The sequence below is a fragment of the Macaca mulatta genome, chromosome 6 (assembly GCF_049350105.2).
Source record: "Macaca mulatta isolate MMU2019108-1 chromosome 6, T2T-MMU8v2.0, whole genome shotgun sequence".
Lineage (NCBI taxonomy): Eukaryota > Metazoa > Chordata > Mammalia > Primates > Cercopithecidae > Macaca > Macaca mulatta.
In genome coordinates, this window is record NC_133411.1 from 75,070,062 (window position 1) to 75,095,388 (window position 25,327).

Below are 25,327 nucleotides of genomic sequence, written 5' to 3' on the forward strand. Positions count from 1 at the left end.
CCATGTTGCCTTTTTCTAAAGAAAGGCCTCTGTCTGCATTGAATAATAGAAGACATTACAATGGATTAGAGTGCAAGAGAAGGGTTATTTGTGACGTTCATTAGATGTGATCCATGTTTTATCTGTGCAACAGAATATTAATGAACTGTGGTACATTTAGAATCCTCTCTGCAGAATCTCCAGCCACTGCATGCAATGTGTTTACCTAGTTGAGCTGTGTGTTTGCTTAGCTGTTTTTTTTTTTTTTTTAACCCATTAACTCATCTGACTACTGCCTTCTGATGTAATGTAGCTATATGAACATGTCCACATCTAATTTGTGGCGCAGAAGTTAGACATCTGTGATGCAGGAAGTGTCAGCAAATTTTTATTTTAAATCTGTTAGTCAAAGATGCAGAAGCTGTGAGTTAGTCTGTGCTGGCACACTTAAAATAATAAACAGTAAAATATAAATCCGGTAGAAAAAATATAAATATCCCTCTTTCTAACTTACAACACAGATATAAAATTACATTTTAGTGAAATCTGTACAGTCCCAATAATCTCATACTGGACTGTCTCCAGAAAGACACTGCAGGATGAGAACTGTGCTTGGTTCTGGAGATTTATTATTCATTTTGAATTTTGTAGATGCATCATACAAGAGAAATAATTTTCCTTAATTGATAAAAGCATGACATTCTGAAGTGAATACTTTTCTAATCAGTCCTTGCTCTAAAATTGTGCCCTGATTTTATACTAACGAGCAGCTCACTTACAAAAAGTTAGAGGGCTCTTACAACCTTCTTGCTAGCTGTGACATTCTTCATATTAGAGGTTTGAATAGTATTTACCCATTGCCCTAATATTTCTCCCATCTCCACCCCCACCCTAACATTCAACTCTCACCATCTGTGTAGAATATTTTAGTGGCATGCACTCATTCTTCTACTTAACCCTCCACTCTCTAGCATTCTGGAAATGCATAACTAAGCCATAGCTCTATGTTTAAAACCCAGGGGCATTAACCTCCAGCTTTGCTTTTGCCTCTGTTTTCTGTTGTGCTGTTTCCTGGTTGTTTTCTTTGGACTTAGTAGATATCATTTCACATTAGGCTTTTTCTTTCTTTCCTCTTCTTCCTTTACTTTCTTTTTGTTTCTTTCTTTTTTCAATTTTGTCTACATTAAGAGGAGACACTTCAAAGTAACTTTTTAAAAACATGAACTCAGTTGTATCAAACATTCCATTTTATGATTAGAAGGACTGAACTATGCCACGAGTTTTATGACCTTGCCAACGTTGACACAGGACATAACAGTCACCTAAACACAGGGAATCTTTGGATGTTGTTTTGGTATCAGGCCACGCCCCCTCCTTCTATCCTCTTATCTTGGTAAATATTACCGTGAATTTAAAATAGATAATTCTGTTTGCCTAGGGAGTGTGAGAGTGAAATAGAGAATCACTCTTAAATATCATCGTAGTATTAGTATGTGATTTACTTTGAACATTTCGTTTACCTTGAAATGCAAAATTACTCTAAAATAGACATAGCTAACTTTACATTCATTCATGAAGAAAGCTAATTCTGCAGTCTTTGAGTAAATTCAACTTCTAGCCACTGCAGAGGAATGTTACAATGGAAAGTCTTATCACTGATTCTATTAAAAGCAGATTTAATGTATATAAATTTAATTATTTGGCAATCTTATAGTCTTAACTCACACAGCAAATGTGTAGAACAGCTCTTGAACTTTCGTTCATGAGACATTACTGTTTTTCTTTCAGAAGTGTTTATTCCATAAGCACTGCAGCTGTGGAGTATTACATGAGCCTATTTTATGCTCTGTAGACGCAATCTAGAATATTCCATCAGATTTATCAATACACACAGGGCAGTTTCTGATTCCTGTTTCAGGTATTGAAATCTTAGGTGTCAGACATCAAATATATATTTCAGAAATTAATAAGTTGTTAATTTATAAGAAATTTATGATGCCTAAATAGCCTATGCATGGCTTTCCAGTTTCTGAGAAAGGCAGATTTTTTTATTTTTTCTTTTTTCATTGTAAGTATAGAATTGAGTACATAGACACTTCATAGCAGTCATCATGTGTGTTTCCACATGGAGACAGGGAGCAGCTTTAGTGCCTATGCATGCCGATTTTAGGACCAGAAGGAATAGATAAGACTGTTCTTAGACAAAATGATGGACATATCAGGGGACATTCCCGAGAGCTTTCCAATGAGCTGCTAAGTTAGAGTACAGCATGTTTAAGAGCAGCAGCTTTTGAATATATTCTGAGTGTATAAGGAAAATAATTCCGTACTAATTCCAAGTACTGGTACCAAATCAGAGAATGGTCTTAGAAGATATAAAACTTTACTCTGTTGAAACATTATATTTTTAAAATTAGAGCATTTTGAGCAATAATTTTATATTTTAGTTTAAGACCAACACAGCCAAGTCTCAATTATCCATATAATGGGAGACAAGGATGGTATTTAGAATTTGCAAACCATGGTAAGCCCGTATCTGACTTTAGCCATCGTTGCCAACTCTCTGTGCCAATGAAGAGCACAACCAGCTTGAATCAACTGAAATAAAGCTTTGTTTCAAGACCTCATTCTCTAAGATAGGAAAACATGATACAGTGTAGAGCCATCGTCCAGCGGAGAGGCAAAGTAACATTCTTTAAGAAACTCTCTGCACTAGCCAGGCACGGTGGTGCGTGCCTATAGTTCTTGCTACTCAGGAGGCTGAGATGGAAAGCTCTCTTGAGCCCAGCAGTTCAAGTTCGGCCCAGGAGGTATATCAAGACCCCATCTCTAAAAAAGGAAAAAGGCAGCCACGGTGGCTTACGCCTATTATCCCAGCACTTTGAGAGGCTGAAGCGGGAGAATCACTTGAGCCCAGGTGTTTGAGAACAGGCTGAGCAACATGGGGAAACCCCATCTCTACAAAAAAATTCGAAAATTACCCTGGTGTGGTGGTGTGTGCTTATAGTCCCGGCTACTTGGGAGGCCGAGGTGGGAGGATCACATTGAGCTCAGGAGGTGGAGGCTGCAGTAAGCCACTACACTCCAGCCTGGGTGACTAGAGTGAGACCCTGTCTCAAAAAGAACAAAAAAAAAAAAAAAAGAAGAAGAAGAAAGGAAAGGAAAGAAACTCGTTGCACTTTGGCAGGAGTTTCTGTTGCTCACTTCAGTCTGAGAGTTGGGGCCAGAATACCTACAGAATACTTAGCTAATTTTTACTTTGATTTTGCCATGTAAAAATACTTGGTAACTGACTAGCATCAACTTCATGCTTTAATATCTATTGGTTAAATTGTTGTACTATATCTAATTTAAGTTTTATCTCTCTAAAAATAGAGACATGAGGCCAGAAAGAAAAAAAGATAAATGAACTCTATTCCAACCACACTGTGATGAATATTTGAGAACTGGCTGGAATAATCGTGGTGGTTTGGATGGTTGGGTGGGGAGTCGGGGGGCAGGGATTATAATGGTCCATTGACAGTTGGATTTGAGAAGACCTTTCTGGAAGGTAAAATAATGTATAACTACCTGTAATAATTTTTGAAATTGTTTATTTTGAATATACGCATAGGAACACTTTTTCTCATTGCCCCTGAGGATTAGATAAAATATTGAGTCTTTGTTATAAGGAAGACTTGTTTTTCCTTGCAAAAGTGCTTAAAAACATATCTTCCTATATGGAAATGTTAATTGCTTTGCCTTTTAAAAACTATGGTATTTCACCTAAATTTTTATTTTCATTGTCTTCTTAATCTGGAATAAAATATACTCAGTATAAAATGGCACTGGATTTTCTTTGATGCAAAAATCACATGTCAAAGATATCTGCCAAGTTGCTTTGTGACAAAGAAAAGGCTCAAATAAAAATGGCAGCTGTAGTTTTTAAAATGTAAATTTCAGCAGGAAGCATTTTACTTGTTCTGTCTTTTAGAGCTGAAAAGGGCAAGTGATTAGATGATTACCTAGTGGTGTTGATAAGCTTGCCGTAGTGATTCTGGCCTAAAGGGAACACAGTCCCTTAACTGAGCTATGCTATTTTTACTGCAATCAATTCTCCCACTTGGAATGACATTATTTTAACTTTCAGTCTCACTCCCAGGAGCCTGAGTCCAACCCCATCCAGCCCAGGCAGTCCTTGTAGTCCTCTCTTGGCCTTTCACTTTTGGAGGTAAGCATGCTCCAGGGCCTGCCCAGGGCTGCTTTGTCTTTCTATTGCCCCATTTCCCACCACCAGCATTTGATGACTTCAGACTCTGCAATCCACAATAAACCATTTCTTCTTAATTGTTGCCCTAGCGTTAACATACAGGGCGAGGAAACTGGTCGAATTGTTTACTTGGTGACTTACTTGATCAGTGACTCCATGTAGCATATTTACTCATATTTCACTTGGTGTCTCTTGACTCATTGTTCAATGTGTGTGTATATATGACAGTTTTTCATTTTGCTTTCTTAGGAAATGATCTGCACTGAATTCTGTAAGTTTTGATCAATATAAAGATATAATGTATTAGTTTCTGGAAAACATTTCATAATTCCTATGAGAGTATCACAATACCTGTTGCCTGAAACTGTTTTATACCCTATTATTTACAGGATAATGTATTTAAATTGTCTAAAGGGTTAATATTTTTTAAATCATTTTTTAGAACTCCAAGATATATACTCCTCCCCCCTCACTCATAGGCTGATTATATTCACTTTTCTCTGTTAGAGAAATATCCCCAAGGAACTCTTATATTTTAGCATAGTTTGTTATAAGAATACATGATAGAAAATACTGCTACTATAGTGTCTATAGTATGTATATTCTAATAGACTTTTCATGAATTCACTACTTATGGATATAGTGAATCTAACCGTATCTAATCAGAAGACATACATAGAGTACCCAGCATCCCTTTCCCCTTTTTAAAAATCCTACGGGGCTGGGTGCGGTGGCTCACGCCTGTAATCCCAGCACTTTGGGAGGTTGAGACGGGTGGATCATGAGGTCAGGAGATCGAGACCATCCTGGCTAACACGGTGAAACCCTGTCTCTACTAAACACACAAAAAACTAGCTGGGCATGGTGGTGGGCGCCTTAGTCCCAGCTACCCCTTGGCCGGCTGAGGCAGGAGAATGCTGTTAACCCGAGAGGCGGAGCTTGCAGTGAGCCCAGATCCGGCCACTGCACTCCAGCCTGGATGAAAGAGGGAGACTCCGTCTCAAAAAAATAAAATAAAATAAAAAATAAAATATCCTATGGAAGAAAGTAGAATCAAATTATCCGTTGATGCAAAGGACAACTTAAATTTTTTAATGAATACTTTTTATTTCATAAATGCAAATGAATGATGAATCTGCCACTTATGACCACTTCCTGAAAAATATTAACTTACAAGCCTTAGATGATGTGAGTGGGACAATTTAACACTTTTGTTTCTTTCATATTTCTAAAGTAAGGCTGAACTGAAATCTGCAAAGAATAATTGACTAGGGAAACAAATTAATGACTTGGAACTTTAGTTCTACTCTTCTGCTGATGGGATTATATTTATTATTGTAAAAGTGACTTTCAACATGAGAGTTGCTTGTAATAGCTTTTATAAAGCATCCTCTAAATTTAATAGATCCTAAAACATAAGAGTAGTTTTTTTTTTTGTTTTTTTTTCCCCCCTATCTGGAGAATTCCTTTGCTCTTCTTATGTGTCCATTTTGGTTATCCAACTGCACGAAATTGAACTGTGTCCTGAACTTTTTTTCTTCAGTGTAATATGTTTTCATTAAATACAATACTCGTATTTCCTTTTCTTTATTCTTCCTAAAGGCAATAGGCTACTCAATATGAAGATGCCATCATTAGTAGAAGAGAAAAGAGAATTAGATTCAGTGCTAAGGTACTGCAGAGGAGGATGAGGTTCTGAAGAGTGTTTTGGGGGAAAAGTTTTAGGGAACTGGTTGCGTTTGAGCTGGACCTTGAAAAATCTTGGAGGTTCAGTGGGGAGGGATTGGTGGGGGCAGGGCAGGGGGTGAAGGATAAAATCAGACAGAGAAAAAAAAATCTAGGATGTTAGAAAGCATAGTATATGGTAGAAATAATGTGTGTCACTAGGACATAGGATAGGTGAAATAGAAGAAAAGTTTGGAACTGTATAGAGATTGATATAAACTTGAAAATTAATTTGGAGTCATGCATGTTATGTAAGGCCTTGAATACTAAAGCTAAAAAGTTTGACTTTCATTTTGTAAGTGTTCAGGAGTCAGAAGATGTTTTGAATAAGGAAATGACCAATCTGAGTTCAAACTGAGGAAATGTACCTTACCAATGTTAAGAATAGATTGTATTTTAGGCAGAAACTCCAATGAGGATTCTAGTACAATATATCATGAGTAATAGGTCTGGGATTAGGACAATTGCAATAAACTAAATTAAAATTTGCAAAGTACTTTATAGTTGGCCAACTGGTTTTATATACTTGGCTTCATTCCATTTAATCCACCCAACACTACATGAGACAGAAATGAATATTGCCTTTGTTTACGGATGAAAATGCTAACACATACAGAGTTTAAATAGTAGCCTAGGACTCAAAATGAAGTCTCAGATCTTTCCACTGTGACTAAAGACATACACATGCTGCTCTGAGATCATTTATATTGAGTTTTAATTATCTGGTTTAGGTAGACCTTGTGACCTTCTTTAGTCATTTTTATTTCCCCAGTGCCTCACTCTATATATGGAATGTACTAAGTGTTTGAAAAATGCTTATTAAAGAATGAATAAATGAATGAATAAGAAATAGAAGATGTATTGGTTACAGTGCTGCTAATATATCAACCACCAAATAAACATACAATGGCTCAAATACAATGGAATTGGATTGTTCACTCATAGATGAAGGGTTTGCGGGAGGATCTGCTCCATAGAGTCATTAAGGGATCCAGGGGGATCTTTAACCCATGGCCTTCAAGGATGCCTTGGGCATTGACATTTAGCTGGTGGAAAGGGAAAGAGCATGAAGGATGATGCACTGACAGACCTGAAGGTGGCACACATCACTTCCATTCACATTTCATGGCCTGGAATGTGGTATTCTGACTGTATCTGACCACAGGGAAGCCTGGGAAATATGGCTTGCTGGTGTCCAGGAAAAGGAGGAAATAAGTTTTGTTAAATAGTTAGCAATCTTTGTTGTAGAAGTTGATGAAATAAAGGTGCCCCATAGCAGGTGTTCAGTAGATAATTTTCAATGAATGACTGACTTACACTGCGATTTCTAGCATTTAAACCCCAAAAAACAGAGTTGGGGAGGGAGGAAAATGTTGTAATAATGAGTCTGGTCATAAACACGGTGAGAAAGTTCTAGGTAGAGATATCTAGTTGGCAGCTTGGAATTGGGTATCTCTGATAGTGTGCCCCAAAATGATGGTCTGATATTATAAATTGCAAGACTCCATGTTCATGCTATTACCACACAAAAAAGCATGTATTATGTCCCTGCACAGATTTTGTTTTCCTACCATTGATTGTGAAGGGTCAGATTTGTTCTTTATTCCTTTCTCATGAGTGGGGCTTGAAGGTCTAGGAGAGAGTGGTGGTGGTGAGTATCACAGTGTCTGTGCCCTTTTGAGGTGCTGACACACAGAGTTTCTAAATATGGCAATAGAAGATTCTATTCTTTTCATAGTAAAACCCTGGAGGCAGGCTGTGCAGAGACATGAGTCAGCTCTCCATCTCCAGCGGAACTCCAGGGGCTTCTCCAGGCCAGGCTTCCTGAAGGTTGGCCAGAAGTAAGACATCTGCAGCTTCCAGGACAGCTCAGTTGCTAAATAGGACTTACGTTTTGTTTGGTATGTCTGGGTAATAAGACCTTGCACTGCCGTATGGAGGTTATGGTAAGACAAATTTGGGCTCAGTATGAAATAAAGAATTTTCTAAGGAAGCTTTCTGAACTTTTAATGGGCTGCCTCATCAGACCATCAGGAAAGCCAGGCACCCAGTGAGCTGGAAAGATGCAGACTGTATTCCTGCACTGAGCAGAGGGTTAGACTACGTTATTCTCAAAAGCCCTTCCATCTTGAAAATCTCACACTTCTTAAAAAAAAAATCTTCCATCAGGGCTGGAGAAATAGGGAAAATACACACTTTGTCTACAAACTAAATATATATATATATATATGGCCCTAAATATCAGTTTATGAGTTACCAGTGTGACAGAGAGCATCTTTAAGACCTTAAGTGAAATTTATGTACAACTTTCCTTTCCTCCTTCTGAGGCTACCATAACTACTCAGAATTTCTCATGACCTCCAGTACTTAATAAATTGGCTACCACTTAGGGGCTGTTTGTATAAGGGTGACATCAATGCCTCCTGAGTAATATAGATGTGACTTGTGCCAGCTCCTAGTCTGGACTGTGATTAGATAGCAAGATTCCAGAAGAAACTATCTCATTTCACATTCTCAGTGTCTTTCTTGGCACCGAGCATGCCTTGCCGTCAATAGGGACCCAGTAAGTAGCTGTAGGCTGGAACACCATTACTCAGTGGCCAAGTTTTTATTATGCCATAGTGATGTTCTTTTGTACTTCTGTTTCATCCTCCAACATCTTCCTGGATGATAACCACTCGAGAACCTGCTGGCTGCATGTCCTGTGTTCCTTGTATTTTACTTCTTCCATCCTTTTCTTTGCATCTCCATTTAGTTTCTGGAGTCTCAGGGTGGTAAACACACAGTCAGCTATGCCAGAGTTGGCAGTAGAGGAGGTACGCTGTTTCTTCTCCTTCCATCTCCCAAATCTCTCTCTCCCTGTTTCAGCTGTGACTGAAAACACACATGCCATGTTGCTGGTAGGAAATAGTACTACTTCCAGAGAAGAATATTATCACTGTGCTATCAGCTCCACAAGGACAACCATTTTTGTCTACTTTTTCACACGTGTATCCACAAAACCTAAAATAGTTCCTGACATACATAGGGGAGTCTCCGTAAATATGTACTGATTTAATGAATGAATGTGTTATTCCCTGGGATTCAAGCCTGTTCTGATGTTTTCACCTGTGCTTAAACATGAGATCGAGTTATATAGTAGGTATGTTTTGAGAGCAGTGCTGGCACCTTGAGAGAAAGGGTTTATTTTTTATTCTTCTATAAATAGTAAGTTATAGCCATCAAAATGTAAAAACTGAGTAGATATCAGTTATCTAGGACAAAGTAGAAAGGCATGGTTAATTAAAGTTAAACCCCAGCGTATATTAGCAGATATGCCTGGCTATGGTGAGGGACAGAGAAAATGATACAGAAGTCATGGCAGATCACACACGGAAGAGGATAAGTTACTCTAAGGAACAGTAGTAGAATAGAAGCGCTGGAGGGCAAGGCCTGTCTATCTTACATACTGCTGTCTCCCTAGCCCATGTAGCATAATGTGGTACTAAATAAGTAGGTACTAAATAAATTATTTAGTTGTTGTCATTAAATGTGCTTTGAAGCAGTAAGAGAATTGTGAATTGGGGACTGCTTTTAAAAACCCAAAGCCCTTTAGCGAGTCTGTGTTCTTTTGCAGCCACGTTCTGTCTGTGGCTGGGACCCTGCGGCAGCTTTTAAAGCTGCCATTCTCTGTTTCAGCACAGACCCCACCTAGCTGGCTTCATTCATTCACGGTACCTGACTGGCCCTGGAGACTCTTGAGTTTGAGACTCCACAGACTAGGAGTCATAGTGCTTGAGTCTTCCTCACAGACCTCACCACATACAAGCTTTGTGACCTTGGGCAGGTGTTAAACTTCTTGGACGCTTGTTGTCTTTATGAATCCCTTACGTCGTTGGCAATGTAAGAACAGTAGCTTATAGATTTTTAGTGCAATAACTTTTTGTGAGCAAGAATGGAGCATATGGTGGTCCTAAGAGTGATGGGCAGGAAAGGTAGACAGCACCTTAACAGGGAGGGCATTCAGCATAATTCTCACCTAGTCCCATTTGCTAAGAGCTGGCCCATTTGTCCTGTTGCTGCTTGGAAAGGTTACTGGGTATCCATGGCTGCCTGAATCCCCCTCACTTCACTTGTTGCCATGGTGAGGGGCAGACATCATAGCCATTTACCAAACACATGGCAATATGTTGTGATTTTGTGTCTCCTTTTCACAGGGAACCTGTAAGACTGGGAAAGTCGCCTGATGGCTACACCGCTAAACCCTTTTAGTTTATTTTGCCTTTTCGGATGAGAGGGCCCATTTGTCTTTTTTATTCTGTTTTTCCCCCTTTCACTTTGTGGAGAACATTGGAAAAATCTGAAGATGCTCGTACCAGATGGTAATTTCTTTGTACTCTACAGACACCGGTTCCTGTGCTTTTGTGAATGTGATGGTTTAATGAAGTCCCGGAATTTTGTTTCTGAATTGTCATGTAGGATCGAATCTGTGTCATGCAGGCACTCTTAGGAATGGCTCAGCCAAGCAGAGATGAGCTTGATTATGAACGCGGTGCCAGCCCTGTGGGTGTGGGGCTGGGCAGCGATGAGGAAGGTTGGCAGTCTCAGCTGTCACTGGGGTGGTGTGGACAAGCCACTTAGCACTTCCCTCCACCCCACCCTTTCTGGTTTCTGCCAGTGCCACCACCTGTAGACTTCTCTTGCTTAGTAAGAAAGAGGATGTGTGTGCGGTGCTCCAGAGGAGGAGAGGGTAAGGGTTAGGAGACTTCACGTGGGTAGCAGTAATGGGGAAGGGCAAGCATAATAAACTTACTGCAGAAAGGTTGTTTCCTTTGATTTTTCTGAAATATGGTGTTTTAAAAATGGATGTAAGCTCATCTGCTGTAAACTTGCAGAATGTAGGGGATGAAGTCTTGTGAGGTCAGATGGCAAGCAGAGCTTTCAGGTCCATGGGGTCCTGGCACAGCTGAGTCCTTGCAGCGTCTTCACTCATCCATGTGTAGACACCTACATGTTCCAGGTCCAGACAGCCATTCCAGGGCCATGGTTTTTGTCATGATTATTTGTGGTTTTTTCTCTATGCACTCACCTTTTCACATTAACTTTTCTGTTTTGTCTACTGTCTTGAGTTAAAGGCCCAAATTACTAAGCTGGATATTTGCATATGCAGCGGGTTAGTGTCCAGCATTGATGGGAGCTTGCGACATGCCTGGCACTGTTCTTAGTGCTGCACGTATGTTAACTCACACAGTTTTCACCCTGTGGCTGGGAGGCAGGTACTGTCTTCATTTTACAGATGTGAAAACTGAGGCACAGAGACGGACTTATCTGTGGGGCCCACACATCTCAGTTTGCCCAGATGCAGATTGATGTATGCCTTATTTTTTCCCAGTGGGATGCTCAAAAGCACCCCCCTTTCACTTTCGAAACCTCCAGGTTTGACCAACAGATTATGCCCTGTTCCCAGTGTCTAGAAAGTTACCTGGTCTGATTCAAGCTCAAGTCTCTGGCTGGAGAGCCTGTGCCCCTGTTTCTTCAGGACTTCAATTTGTGGTCATTTTCATTTGCATTCACAGTGTAAGATTCCATTTACTGGCAGGTGGATTTGTTACTGTGTCTGGAGTTTTCTTGCTTGGTTGCCTAGATGTTTTAGTCCTCTGTTGAGAGTGCACTCATGGGTATGAGGAGCATGTTTTGACTTATGAAGCCCAATATTACTTCTTTAAAATTTTATTTTGGACAGAGCCTAGGTGATGGAAAGAAGGGTAAATTGGGTTTGCTTTGGAAATCAGGCCATGGGCCCCAGCAACTCCAGTCTGAGCAGCCTGTGCCTTGTTCCCTCAGCCCAGGCCAGCCTGCTACAGCCCTGGGGGTGACAAGTGTTCTCACCATTGCTGTGTTATTCAGAGGGCTCTGGGAGCCCTTTTAGGAGACCAGCCACTTCAGGCCTGAGTAAGAATTCCTCACCCCCATTTGCAAGGAGCCCGGACACTTTCTTGATACTATCCACTCTTAAACATTTCTTTGGACCTCGTAGCTCAAGATGATTCGTTACTGTGTGGTCTTTTCTGGGCCAAATATTGTGACTACTTAAGTAACTTTTTAAATTTTGGTTTTTGAATATATTGAAATTATTCTATGGAGGCTTAACAGTTATCTTTTTTAGTAGATCTTCTTGGGGTGAATAAAAATTTACTTTGCTCTGTGTGTGTGTGTGCACGTACATGTGTATGTTGAGGGGAAGTTAAGTCCTATGTTCCATTTTGTTAAGGCATTTCTTTGTCACAGGAGAAAAAGACATTTCACATCATTTTAAAAAACCTATTTCCAACATTTAAAATATGGATACAGCCATTAACACCCACCCTGTTGATATGAGAATTAAGTTGTGATGTTCTTTGAAAGCGTACGATGGTGATGATAATGTGAAACTCAGAGATGCCTCAGTAAAAGGAGTAATACAAATGTAAAAACCTTAAAAAATTGTCATGCTTCTCCAGCAGGAACATAGATAATAATGCCTCTTGGAGGTGGCGTAAGAATTAATTAGGTAATGTACGTGGAACGTTCCAAGAAGAGTGTTCTGTTTTGTTATTATTAGTGTCATATTGTTCTTGGAACCCAGCATTCAAAATGAACTACAAAACCCAACCTTTGTATCAAGGATGTTGCGTATTCTAATTGAAGTGATAGTGAATGATGAGACATTATGAAACTGGGAGAGCTGTACTAATGGTCTGGGGTGAAAAGGAGATGAGCTAAATTTCATGGTTTCTTACACTTTTCTACTTATTTATCTGACAATTTGTTTAGCTGAATCATTACTGGCTCTAGTTAATAAAACATTATGGAGATACCCCATGTTGAGAAGAACATGTATTTTCTTGCAGTGGTGTTGTTTATTTCTCTCCTCTTTATATAAAATACAAATTGGGCTCAACTTTAATCAAGCTCTGAGTCAAAAGCCATCTGTTATTCTTCCCTTTTAAAAATCTTTACAGTGTGCACATGTGTGGATTTGGGGGCATGTGTGCATCATCCACTAGGAAGTCCTGTTGATTTTGCCTTCGCAATATGCGATGCTGACCACCTCTCCTATCCCACCTTAGTCTGAGCCACTGCCATTTATCCCTAGATTTGTGTAGTAGTAGCCTCCTAGCATGTCTTCCTGCTTTAGTTCAACCTTTGCCCTCCTGTGATCCGTCTCCATCCAGCTCTCAGAGTGATCTTTGTGAAGTGAGAGCTGCTCCTGCTCAGAACCTTCCAGTGGATGCCCACTGTCTTCCATGATCTGGCTTCCTGCCATGTCTCACCCATTCCCTCTGGCCTCATTGGACTCTGCCTTTTCTTGAGCACTTCAAGCATGTTTCTGTGTCAGGGCTGATTATTCCATGTTTCTAAATACTCTCTTCCTACCCCTTCAACTTTCTTTTTTAAATCCCAAACCTGTTTTTTAAAAGTTGAAAAAATTGTATGACCATGTTCATCTTGATTCACCGGTTAACACTTGCCACATTAGATCTTTCTCCCTGTCTTCCTCTCTTAGCCCCTACATGTATTTAAACTTTTTTTTTCTGCTGGACCATTTGAGAGTAATTTGTAGACATTCAGACACTTCACCCCTAAATACTTAAGCATGTATCTCCTAAGAATAAGTATATTCTCCTATATAACTATATTATTATAATAGCCTTAAAATTGAACATTATTATATGGGCTATGTCAGCTTTCTCCTGTTGTTTCAAAAAATGTGTCTGTAAAAGTTTTTTTTTAATTTCAGGATCCAGTTAAAGATCAGATGTTCCATTGAATTGTCGTATCTCTTTCTTTACTGTCCTTTAATTTAGAAAGTTATACTATCTTTCATCATCCCTCAGTACTAGACAACTTTTCTGTTGAACATCCCACAATTTCAATTTGTCTGATGGCTTTGTCATCTTTAGGTTCAGGTTAAATCTATTTGCCAAGAAAAGGCGATGATGTCCTCCTCATAGCATCACACCAGGAATTCCAGAAGCTGGTGTCTGCCACATTTTCCCTTTATGGTGATTATGCCTTTACCTTATTAAGTAATCTCTGGTGTCAAATTTTTAGTCCATATGAATATACTCTTCCCCACAAGATTTCACCCTGTGGTTTTTGCATTCATTGATGACCTTGCTTTAATCATTTATTACATTGCTGTTTGTCACAATTTTTTATTTCTATTATTAGTTAGTGTTCCTCAGTTGAAGAATATTCCCTGTTTTCTCTCCCTTCATTTTAAGGAATATTGACTCATACATTTTTCTATAGAAGAAAATGGAAGACAAATATATATTTGATGTGTAATAATCTATAACCAGCATTCCTCTTTTTGTTAGTCAAGTTGTCCTAAAATTCATCAGTGGGAAGCGGAAGCCGTTTAAGCTGGCTCCTGGGTCCTTTTAACATGATGCTATTAATCTTTGAGCACCTCCTCACTTTCTGGCACAAGATGTTCTAGCAGCCCAGAACAGCTGAAGGAACACTGAAATGATGCCTGAATGGTGCTCTCCTTCACTTCCTTAGCATCTGTACTAAATGTTATTGTATCAAAGGCCTTCCCTGGCCTCTCTATGATAGCATCACCACCACCTTTTGGACTGCTTCATGATATTTCTTATAGTGAATATCTCACCTGATACAACATTTATTTATTTGTTTGTTATTTATCTTACCCAACTAGCATGAAACCTACAAATTACAAGGGATTTGCCTATTTTGGCTATCATTGAGTCCCTAGTATCTGGCACATAATATGTCCTCAACAACCACTTGTTATAGAAATGAATGAATGAATGAATTTATCCCCACCTTGAGCCTACATCAAGCTTTTCCAGATGAGCTACTGCTGCTTTTCTATTTCATGACACTGAGATGAATCAGACTGACTGCAAGGGGTTTATAGATGTTTGTCTGGAGTTCATTGCAATTTTGCTTCTAGTAGCTTTCCTGTGTTTGGGTTCTGGTAGTATTTGGAAGTATTACTAACAATGCATTACAAATGACACTTCACTGCAAGGCACTTGCCATGGACCGTGGAAACATGTTACGATGCATTTCTTTCTTCTCCAGCTTCTCTGAACAGAAAGTTTGATCATTTTAGAAATAAAAAATGAAACACTTGACTATGTTAGAACTTTTTACCATGGAATATAATGCTGGCAACTAAAAATTGAATAGAGTAAGGGTTTTATTTTCTAAATGGAAAAAAAATAACTATTTGTTCTGTACTTAATACCTTGAAAGCTTTCATGGGACTTTCAAAGTATAAGAGTTGCTTCTTATCTTCAAAGAATTTCTATTCTAGCTGAGATTGTAAGAATTAAGAATATGGGGTGGGAATTGTGCATTAACACTTAATATAGCTGATGCATGTCATGGGCTGAATGGTGGCCCCAAAGATATCAGGTTCTAACCTCTGAAACCTGTAAACATTACCTTAGGAAAAAAGGAGTCTTTGCAGATGTGATTAATTTAAGGATTTCAAGATGGAGGGATTATCCTGGATTATCTCAATAGTCCCTAAATTCAATCATAAGTGTCCTTGTAAGAGAGGCCAAGGGGGATTTGGCCCACAGAGAAGCCAGAAGATGCAAGGAGCAGATTCTCCCTGAGAGCCTTACAGGGAGCCTGGCCTATTGACACCTTGATTTTGGCCCTTTGACACTGATTTCAGATTTCTGGCCTCCAGACTGGGAGAATCTCTCTCTATTGTTTTAACCCACCAAGTTTGTTGTCATTTGTTAAACAGCTGCTGCAGGAAACAAATGCAATGGTAAACTGCATTCTGTTGTTTTTCCTGGGACCCCGAAGTGATGAAGTGAGGGCAGTGTGGTGGGCACTTCCGCATTCGTGTTACAGAAGAAGGAGCCCCGGGATAAGGGAGCCCAGTGACTTAAACCAGCTGTTCCAACTCTGAGCCCAGTGCCCCTTTCACTGTGGCCCCCAGCCTCCTCCTAGTGACTGGAACCAGTGCTCACAGAGTGCTCATCATGATAGTTTAAAAAAGACAGACCACTGTGGCTGGAGAGACTAAGGACAAATGTGTGTAAGGTGGAAATACAAAGGTATCCTTAAAGGAGAAAAGTATTGAGAGAGTCAGAAGGTGACCAGTCCTGCTTCCCACAGTCCAGGGATGTAGTCCCTGCTTAAATGCTGTTTAGGCCGGGCACGGTGGCTCACGTCTGTAATCCCAGTGCTTTGGGAGGCCGAAGTGGGTGGGTCACCTGAGGTCAGGAGTTCGAGACCAACCTGGCCAACATAGTGAAAACCCTTCTCTACTAAAAATACAAAAATTAGCTGGGCTTGGTGGCACATACCTATAATTCCAGCTACTCGGGAGACTGAGGCACAAGAATTGTTTGAGCCCAGGAGGCAGATGAGGTTGCAGTGAGCTAAGATCACACCACTGCACTCCAGTCTGGGTGACAGAGCTAGACTCTGTCTAAAAAAAAAAAAAAAAAAAAAAAATGCTGTTTAACCTTCCAGGTGTTGGATGCCTCTGAGCGTTATATTCATGTGTCTGTCTGTGCATGGAGAAGAGAATCCCTTGCCATGTAGTTGACAGCACATTTTAGCTTTACCTCATGGGATCTTTGCCTCTGCTGTTGCCATGTGCATGTACCATGTACATGTGGGTAACACCAACATGAGACTCCAAGAGAAAGCCACGGGATGAACTGGATGGTTCCAGCCCTCCGAGGCATTACCCCTTTCTGGAAGGCACTCAGATGGGCTCACTCCTTCTTCCTGGCAACCATCAGAGTTCTCCTGCTACAGGCCCTGCTGTGAACTGCTCCAGCCCTCTTGATCCACACTGCTGCCACCGCTGCATATATGATGGGTCCTTTCTGTTCTCTAGTTTACTAAACAGTCATTTTGCTTCTGTAAGCCAAGCACAATACTGGGGAGATGAAGATTAAAAAGCATTCCATCCCTCCCCTCAGGGAGCTCTCAGACTTGTATGGGGAACAGAAAGGGAACTAGCTTGACTGAAGTGTGATAGCAGAAGTATGGAGACAGTAATCTCATGCTCTCCCTCTGCCCACAAGTGTGGAGAAAAGAACAATGCGTTTAATGCACAGGTCTCTGCAGGCTCATCCTGGAACCAGGAGATAGAAGGGATTCCATAGGCTGTGGCATTCAGGAGAGAGATCTGGACAATTAACATCCCCACAATGTCGATCTGGAGATTTTGGTGTGATGATTATAATGTGTTGTAATTCTTTACCCATTACCTTTATGAAACTTGTAAACTACCTGGGAGCCTTGATCCTGTGGGCTTCCTATTTAGCTCAGTTTGAGATTAAATAGAATATGGATAACTGAGTACCCTTTTTAACACTTTTAATAGCCACTGACCCCTATCCTCAACTTCTTTGCATCTATAGTTTTCTATTGATAATGATTGGAAATATAAAAGGAACTAAATTGTATAGACATCATGTAGAGAGTGGCAGGCCAAGAGCTTTAAACCAAGCTACAGATCTCTGTGGCATTGGGGTGTAGGGTCAGCATCAGGGCTGATATAGATAGTCTCACCTTCATGAATATGAGGATCCTTTCTATTATCAGACTTTTTTTTTTTTTTTTTTTTTTTTTAGACAGAGTTTCACTCTTTTTGCCCAGACTGGAGTGCAATGGTGCGATGTCCGCTCACTGTAACCTCCGCCTCCTGGGTTCAAGTGATTCTCCTGCCCCAGCCTCCCTAGTAGCTGGGGTTACAGGCATGTGCCACCATGCCTGGCTAATTTTGTATTTTTAGTAGATACGGTGTTTGTCAGGCTGGTCTCAAACTCCCAACCTCAGGTGATCTGCCTGCCTCAGCCTCCCAAAGTGCTGGGATTACAGGAGTGAGCCACCACGCCTGGCTATCAGACATTTTTAGAACACCCCACATGATCTCTTGATTGAGAAAGTAGAAAAAGCAGAAAATAACTGCAACCTCAGAGCATTTACTTTTTTAAATTTTATTTTATTGATCATAACAGCAGCTGTACACATTTGCAGGGGGCGGGGCCGGGAACCTCCTGCCCCTATGCATGATCTTGTTTATTCAGTCTATTGTCAGTGTTTAGACCCATAAATCCCTCATAATAGCTTCTCAGGCATGAGTCGCTGTTCCTCACCTTGATGTCCGCATCAAGTTCTGCTCTTTGGTTTACATTGGCTGTTGTTTCCTTCCAGAAGGAAAAAAGATTACATATGACTACAGTTACAGAAATAAATGAAATATCATTTGATTCTGTATTCTTTTGTGAAAACAGAATCGAAAGGCTTTGGCATAAAATGTAGGTTTTTTTTTTTTTTTTTTTTTTGGTCAGTTCTGTGTATAGGTTTGTGCATTCCAGTGACATCTTAGAAAATACTGTCAACTACAGAGGATTCGAACTCAGAACCTAGAACCCAGTGATCATCCTGTCTCCAAAAGCATTTTTATTTCCATTCTCTGCTTCTTTGAAGTTTCAAAGTAGATTTTCTTTTTCAGTGTAAAATCAGCTGCCTAAAGTACTGTTGCTGTAAAATCACATGCATACATTTTTATATTGGTTGCTTATTTTGAGGCACTGTTTTGTTATATGCACAAGTTTATGAATTTGACTATGAATGAACATGAAAGAGGATATACTTTGAAGTCGTTGTGGTCATTTTAACACAGAACTAAAAACTAAAATCAGAGATATTTCTAGTAGAGTAAAATGTACTCCTCTATTCTTCCCTTCACTTTATGAGTTTTACAGTTTTTTAAGTACATCCAAGGTTGGGTGAGTTGTAGTAAAGAGAGGAGGGTTTACTAAAGGAAGTAAAGACCTAAGATGTTCCTATTCTAGTTATTCTGTGTTTTAAAATCAGTCTTTAGGAAGTCTTCTTAAAACTCTTTATAAGCTATGGCATGTCAGCAAATATAACCCAATTTTGTTAGGTTGCTGTACTAATGCTGTTGGAAGGATATCAAGATGAGAAGACTTCTTATTTTAGTTTTAAGTGACAATTTAGTTAAGCTAGACACCTGAAAAAATGTGCAGAGCTATGAATGCTACATGAGTGGTACGACCAGAGGCCATGAGAATTTAGGACCAGGATTTAAACTGGACTACGAAGGTGGATTCAGGGCTAAGTACGTGGAAAGGAGGAGAGAAGATCACTGGGGATGAGCAGAAGGATAGGAGTGAAAGGGATGATGTAGACATGTTCAAGGATGCTGGGTAAGTCAGCTTGCCTGAGAACTTACATAAAGTGAGCATGAAGACAGAAGGGATTTTTGTGGAAGAGGAACATTGGGAATAGACTATAATGTTTCACATGCTAGTCTTGAGTTTTCTTTTTTCCGTGTAGGACATGTCTGGAGGTTTTTTAATTAGGAAAATAGAATAACATGATAGCTTAGTAAGATTTCTGCCTGGGAGAGACTTGGTCTGAATAGAGGAGAAGGAAAGTGCAGAAAAGGAATGATGAAGAGCTGAAGAAAGGCAGGCTTGAGCAGGGAAAGAAAGAACAGAAGACATCGTGAAAGAAGAGTTGACAGGACCTGCTGAAGGATGGGAGGCTTTTTACGCAGATTGGGAGAATTGTGATATCTCAGATAGAAGCAAGGTTAACAGTCCATTTTGAAGATAACAGTTTCATTTTTAGCTATGTTTAGTAATATTGAACCTGAAAATGATGGCACAGCAGCCAAGTAGAAAGGTCCAGCCTGCTGTTGCAGATGCACCCCAGGGAGAATGTTCAGAACTTCATATGTAATGTAGATGAAGGTGTAGGAGGTGTTAATGGAGACACTGAGGCCTCTTTAAAATTGCGAGTAGTGGGGGCAGATGCTCTGCAAAATCCACCTTGCTCCTTGTTCCTGTGGTTTCGGTGTGGACTCAGAAAAAAATATACTGATTAGTTTGGGGAAGCATGTTCAGCTGCAACCTACGACTGAGATTTCTTGAGTTCAGTTAACTAGGGAGTAAGCCTGGTGTTCTGCTTTGGAGAAACACCTGAATGGCCTTAAGATCCAATTTGGGTTCACCCTCTAGATCCACTAGAGATGCCCCAGAAGCTAGAGAGTGATCCTTGGTTGTGGGGGCAGGGACACATTTGTTTGTTCTTTCTACTACTAGGATTGGGCTGCTGGAATTGAATGTCATTAATACATCAAACTAGCTGTCAAGAGACCAAATGAGCTTGCTTTTGAGGTCCTTTTCACACTCCAGATACTGAAATTTCAGGCAATAATTTGTCCAGCTTGCAGGTGTTCTATATATATTATTAGAAAATGTCATTGAACTTTGTGAGAAACAATGGTTATTGGAGCTCTTTTAGCCCTATGGCTCACAGTCATTAAGTGTGTAGTTCACATATGTATAGAATACATTTAACTCAGAACTGTCTGCCTATTACGAGTATAGACAGTTGTTATGGATCTGACCAAGTTTTGCAGAACAATTCTGAATGATGTCATCTTTAATTTGTCAGGGGAAAATCATTGTCAGGCACCACTATTATTGCAAGATTTTTGGTGTGCAGAAGTTATCTGAGGAAGAATATATGCCTTCCTAACTTCAAGCTACTTGCTGGATGCAAAATTCTGTTTGGATATAAAGAAATGTTTTATCAGTTCTGAATAGCTGGGTTGTGGGGAGTAGATGAAATTTACTGTCTCTTGCAGTGGCTGAAATGTACATATCTGGCCAGAGATAAGTCCCTCAAGGGTCAAGGATGGCCTGGTAAGTAGAGCCAGCTGCAGCCACAATGCTAGATGCATGACAACGCCTCACACTTGGCTGTGTGTTCGTCACTTATACCTACCTCCTTTGAAAAGGATTTAAGGTAGTTTACAACAAAAACATACATGTGAAATTAGTTAAAAAGGATAAGCAAGTACTCAAACTCTAAGATACATTTATGTGGCACTTGAGTAAGATAACTAATCTAATTGAGGTCTGAATTTAACTTAGTTTCCTAGTAGTCAAAGCTAAAAGGGAAACAGACTAAAGAAACCATGTGTGGTTTTGGAGCTCTATGACTTGTCCTCATGTGGAATTTTACAAGAAGTCTTTCACGAAATGGCTAATGACCTCAATTCATCAGAAAGGGTGAAAATATATTTTAAATGAGTCCTTTTTAGTATGGTTCAACAAAGAATGTTGTAAGTTCTGTATTTGTTGCAAGAATATTGCTTCCCAGCAGTGATCTAATTCATCTAGGGCCAGAACTGAGAGATACATTTACATAGCGTGTCTCTCTTTGCCTTTCAGTTGTCACTCTTCACCTAATTTCGATCATTTCCAAGGAGTCTTTAGTTTTAGAATAAATGCTCCAGCTGGGCCTAGAAAGTGTAGGTATTCTGGGGCAGTCAAGAAGAGAGCCTTCTGCTTTTGATGCTGGTGAAGAGCCTGAGGCCTGACAGTAACACGCTTCCCCCTCTTACCCAAGGAAGCAAACTGCAGGGATGTTTGCTGATCAGGATATTTTCTTTCTCATGAAAGAGTAAAGACTATGCTAAAGAAATACTAGTGCTGAACTGAGACTCCAAAGCTCTGCACAGGGGAGTATGGGAGAGATTGTTTGGGCCTAGAAATTTTAAAGTCAAAAGTTTGTAATCCTGTACCTTTTCCATTTACCTCATAATATGGTAAAACATGTGACTTTGAGTGGCATCACTTATTTTTAAGCCCACAAGTGGGAATTTTTTTGCAAAATGTTACCTAGAATAGCTGAATATATTGATTTGATGAATACAGCTATTTAATAATGTTTTTATTTGTTGGAAATTATCAGCTCAAAATAGCAATTTTATTTTGGAAAGGCTTTGGACTCTGCAGTCAATTGTTCATTTCTCTACTTTAGGAATGGCTAATAATAGATATTTTCTGACAACATCCACTCAGAAGTTTGTGTTGAGAAAGATTCTGAGGCTCCGTCTGGGACTTAGTGGCTGAAAACTGTATAATCAATCGGCAGTATTTACTGTGGCGATGGAGGGATGGGGGTGGGGATGGCAGCACCTGCGCCAGGGATTTGCCAATGGAAATTGTGTTCAGAAACTGGCAGAGTTGCATTGAATTTATTTTGTCAGAAATTGGCCAGAAGCTTCAGATGCTTCTAAAAACATCCTTAGTTTGTTGTTCTTGGAGAACATGGATTTCATAGCCCTATAAACAGATTTGGGTTTTTGAGAGAGAATGCAGACTAGGGCCAAGCTTATTTTTGCCCCATTTAAATTTGCGATTTCATTTTTCAAGAGAGGCTCTGACCCACTTTGATTCTGAGGGCTGTAGAGTAGTATTGCTTCTGGAGGAGCATTAACAACTCGGTGTCTCTGCCAAGATCAATTGGCTCAGTAATTGTTAAGTGCTCTCTAATTTGAGGACACTTCTCACACACAAACTCTTGCTTGATTCTCATAAAAACCCAATGAGATCATTCTTACTCTGTTTATTTGAACTTTATCCCATGATTTTTTATTGTGTTTGAGGCAGCCATAAAATGATTTGAGGCCTCAATTTTGTGGGACTAGGTAGAATAGGTGGAGTTGTTTGATGGTGTTATTCTTATTTTAAAGATGAGGAAGTCAGGATTTACAGAGAGAGGTGAACTTGTCCTGAGTCTTACAAACTAGGAGATGGCAAGGCCAGGATCTGGTCTGCTCCTGTATAATGGCCTTGCACATCTCAGCTTTCTGCAGGTGACATGTTCTTTTATCTTTTAACATCGTTGGCCTTATCTCATTCTGAACCATGAGCATCCTGTGTTTGAGAGTGTGTGCTTTCTTTTAACTTCTCCATTTTTCCTTACTTCAGGAGACTAAAGTCGATTCTAATAACAATTTGGTAAAGTGTCTCACTTGGCATGGAGGGTCACTTAGAGATGTAATATCGAGTGATCTGAATGTGTCTGGACACCATGACCTGCCTAACTAGGAAAATGATGTCATAAAAGAGTATTTATTTATTAAAGTGTGTATTTCTGAAGCCACCGTGACAATCTATTTGAATCTCCTATTGGTAGTCAGGGAGAACTAGCACATCCTAACAAAATGACATCAATAAAAAGCACTTAAAGAGCTGACATTAGAAACAAAACTCATGTTCCCCTTGAGAATGTCATATTGCAGCTTAAGCCCATACCCTGGGCTGTCTGGCTTAGTAACAGCATCTTGCTTTGACAGCCTTTTGTTCTCCCTAGCTGATATTTTGGCGGTGGATATCAGCACATCAGTTAATGTGCTTTCCCTCCTGTAGGAACTGATTTGACTACAGTTATGTTAGCTCATATTTTCTCCCTCATTAAAGTGCCTATTTGCAATTTGTTCGAAGGAGGTTGCCAGCCTGCAACCACTGTTGGAGTGTGGTGCCCTTTTACTGGTGATTAATTTGCACAACTATACAGGGTTCATTGTCTAGCTGGATTTAGTTTTCATATCAATCTGAATTCCACTAAAATAGATATCAAGGAATGCTGCCCCATTCATCAGAGAGTTATAGCTTTTATTGAACACATAGCATTTATATCACATTTTTATTTAGGAAGCTAAGGGGTGAGTATTGCCTTCACTATGTACCTGGCTTCATTTCGTGGAGGTAGATACACGGTTTAAATTTCCAGTCTTTTGCTGCCACGGAGCTTTTCTTGTGTTCTTCATACCTGTGTATACCTTCTTCATTAAGAGGATATGAAATGTCAGAAGTATCAGTTTCTCCTCCAGGCAGCATTTGTGGGTGAGATCCCTGGTCAAACCAATGCATTGATTTAGTTTTGGAGACAATAGTTAATGCCACTTATCTCTGAGGAGCTACTTTTCCATGATCACAGATGGCCATACCTTAGCTTTGTTCCAGAATCTGTCCGTGTGACTTTGGAGCTGATCATTTTCATGATTTTGGTAGAAGCTAGACTTGGGGATTCTGCTTTAATGGTGAAGAGAAGGTTATTTCCATATACCTGGTTCTCCCTCTGAGATATTTTAACCTACCATTTGCATGATACCTGCTTTAGGGGACTTGGGGCTATTTGCGTAGTGTGTCTTAAGTGCCAGTTTCCTCATCTATATATTGGGGAAGTTAACATTAATCTTTCCATGTTTGAGGATCATTAAGTACCAGGCACAGGGGAAATGATTAGTAAATAGTTGCTGCAAAACTGAGGAGGAGGAGAAGGAGGAGGGATTAGAGGTATTTGCTTATGTCATGTTGTGATTTGGTTATTTCATTATGTAATGTTGTGGTTTGTCAACAGAGGGTTTATGCCAGTGTTATGACTTTATACAAAGCCTTAGTAGAGTGGAGCTCCTGAAGGAATACAAAGATGTAACCTATGACATCAGATTGTGGAGCTTACAGAGTGAAATATTGTTCAATTCAAACAGAGGAGGACGGAGAAAGAAGTCCTGGACCATGCATCTCAAAATATTTTGGCCGACAGTGTTTAGCGGTAACACAGAGGAGGCACTGTGTTCATTCACACAATCTTCGTGTCAGCAGGTGTTTTTGAGAAGCTACCACCAGCCAGGCTGTGTTCTAGGCTTTAGGGATACAGTAACTGACAGGATAGAGAAAGTCGCTGCTCTCATGGAGCTTGTATCCTAGTGGGGTGCAGGGATTGGGAGAAGAGGATGTAACATAAACCAGAAAAACACTGCAGAGTGACAAGTGAGCTTCAGAGAAATAAAACCGGGGAGCCGTGGCTTCTTTCTTCCTGAAGGAGTGGTATGCAAGCTGGAACTAAATGACCAGAAGGCAACAGCCATGAGAAAACCAAAGCAAAAGCCTCACAAGTAAAGAGACCGCCCAGGGCAGGAGCAACCTAAAGAAGAGTGGTGTGGGCACAGGGCACACATGTGGATGAGTGGTCAGAGAGGCAGGGCCAGGTCCACAGGACTTCGTAAGTTGGAGTAAGGAGATCGGGCTTTCCTTTAAGCAGGATGGAAAGAAAGCACTTGATATTTTTATTTTAAGTTCCGGGTTGTAAGTGCAGAATGTGTGGGTTTGTTACATATGTACGTAGAAAACACTTGATATTTTAAAGTAGGGCAGTAACATAATCTCATTTGCCTCTGTAAAGTTACCCTGGTTTCTGTGTAGAGGGTGGATTGAGCTCAAAAAGTAGTTTAGAATGAGAGAGAATGTTGCTTTAGACTACAGGGGTAAATAGTGAAATTGGAGAGAAGTAGATGGATTCAAGCTGTATTCTGAAGGGGAAATGTGTAGGGCTTGCCAAGGGATGAGTTGGAGGATGGGGGCGGGACGGGGGACATTGAGGGAAACAGCAAAAACAAGGAAGGGTCCTAGATTGTCCACCGGACTAACAGAAGATCACGGTTCTGTTTACACAGGTGGGGAAGACTTGAGAGGGTGGGGAGCAGGATCGTGGAAGAAAATTAGAAGT

At 40.1% G+C, this 25,327-nt stretch overlaps 1 protein-coding gene across 18 annotated transcripts in view; it reads left to right on the forward strand.

The window, feature by feature from the left end:
- MAST4 (microtubule associated serine/threonine kinase family member 4) overlaps positions 1-25,327 on the forward strand; it is a 578,446-nt gene that overhangs the window by 365,128 nt on the left and 187,991 nt on the right. For 2 of the 18 annotated variants that reach the window (XM_078004805.1, XM_078004810.1), the window contains exon 2: positions 4,109-4,189. The exons of the other annotated variants lie outside the window; for them this stretch is intronic. In XM_078004805.1, coding sequence (XP_077860931.1) covers positions 4,109-4,189 — 81 coding nt within the window. The remainder of the gene's footprint in view (positions 1-4,108; positions 4,190-25,327) is intronic. 18 annotated transcript variants of the gene reach the window in all.